Source organism: Aptenodytes forsteri, unplaced genomic scaffold (genome assembly GCF_000699145.1).
Source record: "Aptenodytes forsteri isolate BGI_AS27 unplaced genomic scaffold, ASM69914v1 Scaffold164, whole genome shotgun sequence".
In the NCBI taxonomy this organism is placed as follows: Eukaryota; Metazoa; Chordata; class Aves; order Sphenisciformes; family Spheniscidae; genus Aptenodytes; species Aptenodytes forsteri.
Genome location: NW_008795527.1, coordinates 4,990,147 through 5,001,025, shown reverse-complemented (window position 1 = coordinate 5,001,025; position 10,879 = coordinate 4,990,147). Strand labels below are relative to the sequence as shown.

General features: G+C 37.2%; 1 protein-coding gene across 1 annotated transcript in view; it reads left to right on the top strand.

The window, feature by feature from the left end:
- The first annotated feature begins 615 nt into the window (after positions 1 to 615).
- HDAC9 (histone deacetylase 9) overlaps positions 616 to 10,879 on the top strand; it is a 460,761-nt gene continuing 450,497 nt past the window's right edge. Inside the window, exon 1 of the mRNA XM_009282056.2 lies at positions 616 to 724. Coding sequence (XP_009280331.1) covers positions 706 to 724 — 19 coding nt within the window. The 5' untranslated portion in view covers positions 616 to 705. The remainder of the gene's footprint in view (positions 725 to 10,879) is intronic.

Genomic DNA, 10,879 nt, shown 5'->3' with positions numbered 1-10,879 from the left:
CTATCTTGATGGTGTTAGAGATGTCATTAGCTAGTAGTGGGAGATCCATTCAACTATGCTAATTATTTCAACAAGTTCTATTCTGAATTATGTAAACGTTGGAGATTAAGGAAGTAGTAGATATTCCAGAAAGGCTTTTGAATGCAGATCTGTTTCTGCACATTCATGTTTCAATGCTGACTGCAAATGTCTCCAGTAAGAGTAAAACTATGAATTGGCCACTGCTTAGCCATAAGGATATAATCCAGCTATTTCTTCCTCAAGTCTTCCAAACTCTAGTTCATACAATTCCCTGATCTTAGTGGAAAGAGAAAGGACCAGTTAATCCTTTACTTTCTAATACTGTTACGTGACTATAGATGAGCTGTAATGCAAATTTCTATCTGAGTCTGGACTGCCCTGGAGCTTGAGGATTTTTAGCCTTAGCTTGTTTTCAGTGGTCATCAGCTCTTGAATTTACAGCAAAAATGTACATGAAAGAAAGAACCTTTAGTGTGAGAAAGTTATGTCAACCACATTTAAACAGAAGAACATTTGAAATCTGTTGTCTCTTAAAAAATAGTATGTTGTTACTGTATAGGTCAAAGGTGTTTTTTCTTTATTTTATTTAGATTCTCCCCACTTCTGGAAGAACCTCAGAATCTGAACAATTTCTGCCATAGTTTGGCTTTACACTATCAGCAAATTACCATTCCATCAAGAGCAATGAGCTCCACAACACCAGGTCAGTTTGTTTATTTTTATACCTCACTCCTGTAGAACACTGTCATCTATTAGGATGTACAGAATTCTTTGTGTTGATGCAATGGATTTGGCAAGTGACTGATATGCCAACTGCACTTCATAAGATATGACTGTCTTATAAAACAGGATAAAGGCTATACAGGCAAAAAAGGCTATTTTGGGGATACCTTATCTCAGCTGAATTATAAAGCCAGTATAATCCTACAGTGCTTTTAAAACATTTTTGTAGAGTTTGTTAAGAAACTGAATAATCATGATTGGACATGAATAGGTATCTTAAAACATTTTAATTCTTAATGTTTGTATTTAGTCATTAAGTGATTATTAAGTGATTATCTGCCTTGTTTGAAGAAAGTGCAGATGGTATTCTGTTATTTTTCTTTTCAGCTCTCAAGTCGTATTTGCCCACATTGGGCATCCTCTGTAGAGCTTCCTCCTTTAAGGATGTGTAATTAACAATGGTCTCTGAACCTGCTTTATCCGATACCTGCAAAATGAGTTACTGCTGGTTCACCTAATAGAAAGTGAACTATTAGTAGCTGTACCCAGTGTTCAAACTTTCAAAGAATCAGAATGCTGCATATGGAATGTGCCTTGACTTCAGTTCTTTTGAGGAGTGAGAGTCCCCAATTCAAATCTGTGCAACGTCCCATATGGTTCACACTTTGTTCACCCACACTTGAAGTATCTATTTCTAGTACTGTTGGTAAAATAACCCTTTACAGGTGGCTTATTTTATGACTGCTTTGGTTTTGTGCAAACAGCCTATAAAAGCATCAGGGAAAACACTGTAATAGTTAGTGAGCTGTATTTATCTGCTAGATGCCCTATCTCACAGAAATGTAATTCAGTGAGGATTTTTGGAGAGTTGTTGGTTGTAGTGTTGAAAACTGGCAATAACTGCTTTTCCATTAAATGGAGTCAAGCATATCTGGGTTTCATACTCGGCCTCTTTTTCTTACAGTGCAATGACATGCAGTGACTTATTCATACAAAGCATGAGGGGGCATTCAGCAGCATGTCTTTGTTTTATCTGTATTCCAGTGGTGACTAATATGAAATAATCTTGTACTTTGTACTTGTACTACTTAATCTTGTACTAAACATGCAGTTCAAATTCCAAGATACTCCAGTTGATTGGGTATCTTTCTAATGTTTCTTACCTTGCGTTAGATATAGTCTGTGGAAATAGCTAAAAATGAAATTGGCTCTCACAAAAAGAAAGTAAATTTTCCAATACTCTTATTGCTATGAAGAAACATATTGTAAATATGCATTCATGTTTGCTGTCTTTCCAAATCCAATAAAGGAGAAACATTCCATATAATCAGATTACCTGTAAAGATATTTAGACACTATAGAAACATTGCTTTCAGTGGGAGTTAGGTGCCTAAATATCTTTAAATCTAGTCCTTAGTGTCCCCCATCATTAGAGTTTGCCTGTGAAAACTCCTAGCTGCTTCACCAGCCATGTCAAAACACCTCTGTGGCACGTGCAGAGTTGCAGTATTCAAGGGCAACATCACCCACGGGATCCTCATTTTTCTTTCTCTCAGTGAAAGGGAAATGAGGCAGGATTTATTTGGACGTAAGTCTCGCATCCTGCTTGAAGTAAATGCTGTGGACTAAAGGAGCATGAGTGTCTCCTTGTGGCATCTCTTCTGTCCCCTGACTGAGGGAGTCTGAGATGTGTTTTGTGTAGTGTTCTGTCACCTTTTGTCAGTCACTCAAATTTCTGCTTTCAGTGCAGTCACTGTAATAGACAGGTAGGGAATAGAGTGGCAGGAAAGGCCTCCCATTTCTGTGAGCAGTTAACATTTGATTTATTAGAATTTTTTAGAAGATAAAAATTGCTGAATTTTCTTGTTGCATCCGTAGTAACGGAGTTCTGCCTTCCCAGTCCTTTTCAAACATGCGTATTTATTAATATGTGGCCAATATGTCTTTGTCCCATTGCAATTTTTATTGCTTCTTTTTCTTTCTCCTGGAGTTTGTTTTTATGAAGGTGAACTTTGAGATGAAGAGATAGAAGGGCAGTTCCATCCAGCTTCTAACTTGAGGTTAGAAATATATACTAAGATGTGCTTGTTTCACTTGTAAGACACTGCAGTAGTTGAGGAAGTATCTCTAGTATTCCAAAAGAAAAATTAATTGGATTGGCACTGACATGAGCAGCTTGTTTCTGTTGTGGTTAGCCTGTGGAAGGCAGTTCTTGCATTTATGGCACATAGTTTAAATGGCAAAAGCCTGCTGGAGATGTGTCTAATAGTGTTAGAGTAGGGTGTTTTGTGCTCTTGCTTTTTTTTACTGCTGAGAATCTTGTGCTTCTTTCAGGGAATAGGTTGCTATATTCAGTTACAGCCAGTGGTTAGGGCAGTTTAAAATAATTTCTAAGCAGGAAACTTTAAACATTCTCATTTAATACAGACAGTATTTAAAAACACTCTTTTTCTGTTGTGTAATATCAGGATGCTACCTCATTTGAATACCAATCTGTGTGCCTTATACATAAGACCTGTGAAAATTTCCATAATATATTGTAAATATCAATATTTTAGGTCATGGTTGTAGGTTGCATTACAGAATGATAGTTGTATTTTTTCATTTTACAAGTTATCTACATATATACATAGCTTGTGTATGTACATTCATACATGCTGTTGACACAGAAGATGAGAATACTTAAAAAAAGAAGAAAAAGAGCAAGAGGCAAACTGGTAAAGCAGTGCTACTCTGTAGATGAATGGTATAGGCCAGCCCACTTCATGGATGGCTTGTTCTGTCAATGAAAAAATTCTGAAATGCTGTAGAAAGCTTCAAGTACTGTGTGCTATGCTAAATTTCTCTGTATTTTTACAATGTGATATGCTAAGCGGAGGAAATATTTCTTTAGAATTTCTTCCCCATCATACCTAAATTGTCAGAAAGTCCATTGAAAGATCCAACATGTAACAAGCAAGAATTTTGCATGTTTTATTCAAATATTAGCTGAGGAACCTCTTTGGATAGGATTTGTTCACGGCACCCATGCTCATAAGTATTTCTTTACGTTGTATGATGCAATGAACAGGTCTCCAGTGTAGCAACATCTACTTGCAACAACACTGTAACCTACTAAATTGATCTCAACTCTTTGAACCCTAAGGGAGCAAGGCTCTTGCTTAATCTGTGGAGCTATAAAGTAAATGCTGAATCCCAACAGGGGACGGTGCTGGTGTTTGGTTGTTTGCTTTGCTTGTTACAACTTGTAAGATCATTAAGGAAATGTTTACATCCTGTTGCCAGTGCATGTTCTGAACTGATCTGTGTGCATAAAAAGCATCTGACAGAAAAATAAAATATTTATTTGCTCTTATAGGGAATAGTTAACCTATCGGTTTGAGAGAGATTTAAAAAAAAAAACCCCAAAACCAAAATAATACCCAGTGGTGAATTAATGCTCACAGATGTATTTTTGGAGTTATTTGCCTCTAACTGTCTAATACTTTGAAATGTATCCTCTGTTAACATGGTGATGTGGTTGGGGATTGTGTCTGTTGTGTGTCTACCAGCTCGGTTTCCAAGGATTCCAACCCTTGCAAAGACTGTTACTCTTCTGAACAGGAGATCACTTCACTTAAAGCATGCGTTGATTTAATACAGTATTTCTTATCCAGATTTTTTCAAAGTAAAACAGCACCTATGGGGAAGGGTGTACTATAAATATTTCTGTAAAGATGAAGGTCATGGAGGCATGATGACCCTAGGTTTTCATTTTGTACCCTGAGTAGGGGAGTAAGTCCAGAGAGATCTCATCTCTTCTCCCCTTTCTCTCTCCTGTCACCCACATCTTTCAGATTTTGTGCTTTGTTTTTCACCTTGAAATTAGAAGTAACATTGGAATAGTTAAATTAAGTAAATTCTATTAAAAAACCAAAACACCAAAACCCCTAAAGTTGTTCATGGAATCTTGGGGTAGAATAGTTTCTGTTAGGGAGGAGGGGCGAGTAATATTAATAGATTTTACTAATAGATGATGAAGAAAGGAAGGTACCTGGAACCCTAAACTGTCCAGCCAGTTTCTAGATGCTACAAACTATTGCTAAATGGGCATCGTTTAGTATCACAGTCTCCCAGTGTTAAAACACATATCCAGTTTCTTCCTTTTACTGTCGCAAACAGGCGAAATGCTGCTGTGGAAAGCTGGTCTGATTAGAGTGAGAGAGCTTTTCAGCGTCCTGGGGATCATGCTGGTTTTCAAAAGCATAACAATATTTGTCTGCTGCTGAGAACAAGTTAAAAATGTGTACAGTTTACTTAATTGCACCAAGGTGAAATCAGCTCTTTCATATATCTCTAATTACTGAATTAAAATCCTGGTCTGATATTATGGAAATCCCTGTTCAAACTTCTTTCTGCTCTTCAAAAAAATTGCTTATTTTTCCAGGTCTTAAGTATCTTGTAAGAACTGCCTGTTGCTGTAGTCAATCGGAAAGTGATTTTTCTTTTCTTAATAAACTGAGTGGGAAGAGAGAGGAGCCGTGTGCTGAATTCTGCCAGTTTCTACTTTTGGACCACTTTTCTGTCATCTTGATTCTGAATTTCTTTAATAGGCGTTTGTTTGTTCCTCTTGAGGAATAGCTTGTTCTTCCTCTCTGCAAAGCTGACTCCCCCTGTTTTCTTTTTCTGCTTTGCTCTGCTTTTTCATAAATCATTTTCCTCATATTAGTAAAGACTAAGTATAGAAAATGCTCCAAAATGGTATTTCCACTACTGTTTTAAAATTAAAAATGCAGTGAAAGGTTATGTTGCAGTCGAGTAACCATCTCTGCACCAGCAGTAGATGCCGTGAACAGACGAATATTTCGATGAATGATTGTGTATGTGGTTACTCTAAAATATATTTTGTCAGTCTTTTTGTAAAAAGATTTAAGAGAACTTTGAGTCCAAAACAAAGTAGTAAATGAAATACCAGAAGGCTAAAACCTCTCCTTCATACAGAAATAGGTATGTTTTGGCAGGTGTTTAAGTTCCATTGAAGCTGAGTGCGTGGATGTTTTTGGACCTCTGACTGTAGACTGAAGGAATCAAATGCATTTGTTCCTTGTCATGACTTTGTGATGACTTTTCCTTTGATTTAAAAAGAAAAAAAAAATCACTTACAGAAAGGCTGGATTAGGTATGGTGAATTCACGGAATATGGCCCAGTAACTTTCACGATTAATACATAAGTTATCTATTAATAGATATGTTATCTGTATCTATCTATCTATATGTGACAGAGTACTGCAGCTCTTTAAGATATCAAAAAGGAAAAAATAAAATCTATAAGCTCAGCCTTAATGAAACGTGTGAAAGAAGGATTCTTCCCCCACTGCACCCCCTGCTTTTTTTTAACTTTCAATGCAAAGCATGACTCAGATGTGCAGCTCAGATTTTGACCTCTTGAATCTCTTTACAGAAGTGCAAAATAGCCTCAGTCTGATATAAATCTTAGTTTTGCCATCATGAAATATAAAAAGTTGTTGTTTATAGACTCTTCTTTCTGTCTCTCTGTATTTTTCTCATAATAGTTTAAGCCTGACATCCTTATCTAAGTGTTTCTAGGTAAAATCCCAATAATTCACAAGCATGAATGAAAAATTTGGATCCAAAATGTGTTCTGCCACTGGGGATTTAATATACAAGACAACCAAATGATGAATAAAATGCTCTGTGCACACATTAGATAAGAAAGCATCATCTTGTTCACTTGCTAGTCTTTAAAGTTTGTAAATACATTGAGCTACTTCCTGTGTTTTTTTTTTTTCTTTTTTCCTCTTAGAAGTAATTTACACCATTTACCACTAAAATTGATAATCAAAGCATTAAAGTGTCATGGTCCTGTTCTTGTTTGTGCATTTACACTTGTGCATGTTCATGGAGGTCTATCATTTTGTGTGCTAACTCTTCAAGTTTTAAGTAAATAAATAAGACAACATAAGTCACCTAGCTAGTGTGTTGTGGGATTAATTAGTGCTTGAAAATTACAATTGTGTTGCTTTTTCCTTTCAGGAATTGCTTGTTAATACTGGCCACCAGATGTTTTTGTCTGGGAATTTGTCTTTCAAAATAACTGTTTTGTTGGTCTGTGTAGCCAAAGCACAGGTCTTACTTTTTGAGCAGTAGCACTTTAACAGCTAAATTAGCTCGCTGGGAATAAATCTTGAAAGGTTTTTTTATTTCAATATGTTTTATAAAGCTTCTAAAGATTCTTCAGAATGGCTTTTTTTTTAATTAAAGGTGCAACCTTTTTCTCATTTTAAGTATATAATTTATCCTCAGTGTTCACTTAGACACTTAAAACACGCACCTCTAGAAATAGCAATCGAATTTATTGACCATTGACAAACACAGTATTTCACTGTCCTTTCAGAGTTATCAGAATTTTTACTCTGATTAGTTCATTAAACCAGGATGGCACAGTCACACTTTCACTGGAGTCTGGTGAAAAAGCCTAACTAAATTTAATTTAAGTCAATGTGGTAATGTAAATTGAATAAATTACTTAAATGGCTTTTGGCTCCCCAGCTGGTATGTGTTGGTATATCCTGAAAAAAACAGTTTACTCACAGAACAAAACTCTGAACAGCTCTCTTGTTATGAGAGATCTGGGCTTTTGATGCAGAAGTATTCTGTAAACCATTTTCCATGCCTTAATTTTTGCTGCTTGCCAAAGGCTGTGTTTTCAGTGTATGTAAACTGAGACTGTGCTGAATTTTGCTAGGTATCAGGATGTAACTGGTTCTGGGTAAGCATCTGATTCTGCATGGGTGCAAGACAAACGGTACAAAAAGACAATTCCAGATTGAAAGAATCATCCTTAATAAATTTAATTTATTCCCATTGTATCTTTTTCAATGGCATTGGCCTGTGGTAGTGTTTAGTGTGCATAAAAGTGTTAACAGTGTGGAAGGGCAACAAATGCTTCTCTGTTAGCTGTTGGGGAAGTTAGGTTTTTGGTTTTTCATCTCGGAGCAACAAAAAAAAAAAGTTGTACTTCACCAATACTCAAATATTAAACATCAGGTGTTTATAACACCTTATTAAATATTAAACATCAGGTGTAATGCTAAACATACAGACATGGATAACTTGCATACAAGAATATTAATATAACTGGCTAAACAGATTTTTAAATGTTCTAAACCAGATTTCAGAATGCTATAAAATAAAGCTAATGCCCTATTTTATGTTTTAAGTAGGTACACGTATACTTTAAATAGGTAAATATATGTGTTTATATTTTGAGTGACCTTAGGAAAGGCATATCAGAAGATTGCATTCTCTATAGAGTGAAAATATGGTGTTATAACTCATGTTGGCTAACACGGTTCGAAGAAAAAAGTTTTTCAGACAAATGGTTACTGTTTTTGATGATAGAAGGCTTGCTTATTAAAGATAATTGGTGAGGAATATAATTCGACTTCTGTGGTATGTGACAATCTGTTAAAAATAACACTATCCAAAATAATTACAGCCTTAAATGAAATAAAAACTGGCTAACAGGTTTCAGAAAGCATTGTACATAGGGAAAATTGTTATCCCCTGAAGGTTCTCCTAGTAGATATCTGTAGGAATTTATTAGTTTAACATTACTCAGTATTTTTATTGGTTATCTAGAGGAAAAGAAATATTAATTCTTGTAAAGCTAAGATCAGTTATACTGGAATAAATTTGGTTATATAAGGTTATATAATCCCACTTGATAAAGTCAATTCTTTGAAAAATATGCATTTTAATCAGATAAAAGTAACAAAGAATGTAGCACTTGAGAAGAATCATAGAATATTGATTAGAAGAGACCTCTAGAGGTCCCATAGGGCTACTGCCAACACCAGATCAGGTTGGGCATGGTGTTCTCCAGATGATTCTTGACACTCTTGAGGGTTGGAGATTTGCAGAGCTTCCCTGGGCATCTTGCTGGAGTACCGCACTGTCTTCCTGGTGAGAAGCCTGAGCCTCCAAGTTAGAATTTGTGGCCATTGAGCCTTCCACTGTCAGCTAAAGCTGTTGAGAAGAACATGCCTGCATGATGTTTGTACCTCCCCTCCAAGTAGTTGCAGGCTGCTCTTAAACCACCACCTTAGTCATCTTCTCACCAAACTTAACAAGCTCTGCTTCCTCAGCTTCTCCTCATAGGTCATGTGCTCTAGGGCCCTGACTTGATAGTCCTCTCTTGATAGCTCTCCACTATCAGTTTTTCATGGTCTATCTGTACATAGGAATGCTTGATTATGACTTGTAAGTCATGATAAACACCCTGAATCACGAAAAGGGAAGCTAGTGTCCCGCAGTAGCTAATAAAGCACATGGGCTTTTTTTTGACATGGGAGCTGAATGTTGAGAGTAAGTAATGCTTCTGCTTCAGTGGCCAGATCCAGTGTTGGGGATGGAATAGAGAGGAGCTTTGGATTAGTCAGGAATGAATATATCTTAGTTTCCTTTTCAACACAGAGAAGAGACATGGTTAGGGTCAAGCAAAACTTTTCCTTCAGTCTTCATTTAAACTAAGTGTACAAAACTGTTCTTGGAGTACTGGTTCTAATTCTGATAGTGATACTTCAGAAAGGGCTTTGAAGAAGAGTTTACAGAAATAATACAAAGTCTGGAAAATACACCTTATTGGAAGAAGCTTCAGGAATTCATTCATTCAGTCTGTTTTTCCTTTGCTGAAGGTTAAGAGACAATGTGATTGATGATTCTTTTTATATATACAAGTGCCAATGTACAAAATATTTCTGGTATATAAGATGCTTATTCCTAACAGGAAGATTTAATGATATGTTGTGGCTGGAAGCTCAAGCTAGACAAATTCAGATTAGAAATGGGGCTCCTTTTTTCAGCAGTGTTGGTAATTAACCATTGGAATATGTTGGATAATGATGGGGGGCTAATTCCTCATGTGGCTCATCCTTACAAGCTCTAAATCCTTACAAGCTATAAAATGGTTTAACCCCAGCTGGCAACTAAGCCCCACACAGCCGCTCACTCACTCTCCCCCCGGTAGAATGGGGGAGAGAATTGGAAGGGTAAAAGTGAGAAAACTCGTGGGTTGAGATAAAGGCAGTTTAACAAAGCAAAAGCTGCGCATGCAAGCAAAGCAAAACAAGGAATTCATTCACTCCTTCCCATGGGCAGGCAGGTGTTCAGCCATCTCCAGGAAAGCAGGGCTCCATCACATGTAACAGTTACTTGGGAAGACAAACACCGTCACTCTGAACGTCCCCCCTCCCTTCCTTCTTCCCCCAGCTTTATATACTGAGCATGACGTCATCTGGTGTAGAATATCCCTTTGGTCAGTTTGGGTCAACTGTCCCAGCTGTGTCCCCTCCCAACTTCTTGTGCCCCCCCAGCCTACTCGCTGGTGGGGTGGGGTGAGAAGCAGAAAAGGCCTTGACCCTGTGTAAGCACTGCTTAGCAGTATCTAGAACACTCCTGTGTTATCAACACTGTTGTCAGCACAAATCCAAAACACAGCCTCATACTAGCTATGATGAAGAAAATTATCACTATACCAGCCAAAACCAGCACGAATCCCAACAGCCACCTAGAAGTTACTTTGATTGTCACTAAGTGTATGACAAAATATTCATGTGTTTTTACTGAATAGAAGTCTGCCATCACTTTAAGTGAGTTTGGAAAGCCTCCAAACTTAGAAGTTTGGATTCTAGTCTCCCAGGAAATATTTAACCAACTCTGCTTCTACTACTTTACTGCCTGTAATTCTAAAGTCATTGTGCTTGCTGGAAGCTTACGCAATAGGAGCATCCTGCGTTGCCATAGAAAAGCTTGGCTTCACTTGATGCAAACTCTTTAGTGTAACCTGTAAAGCCTTTCCTAAGTATACAGATTTGCTCTGGGAATGTCGTGGTTTAACCTCAGTTGGCAACTGAGCACAATGCAGCCGCTCGCTCACTCCCCCCCCTACACCCGGTGGGATGGGGGAGAGAATTGGAAGAGCACAAGTGAGAAAAACTCATGGGTTGAGATAAAAACAGTTTAATAATTGAAATAAAATGATAATAATATGATGATAATAATAATACACAAAGCAAGTGATGCACAGTACAATTGCTCACCACCCGCCGACCGATGCCCAGCCAGTCCCCGAACA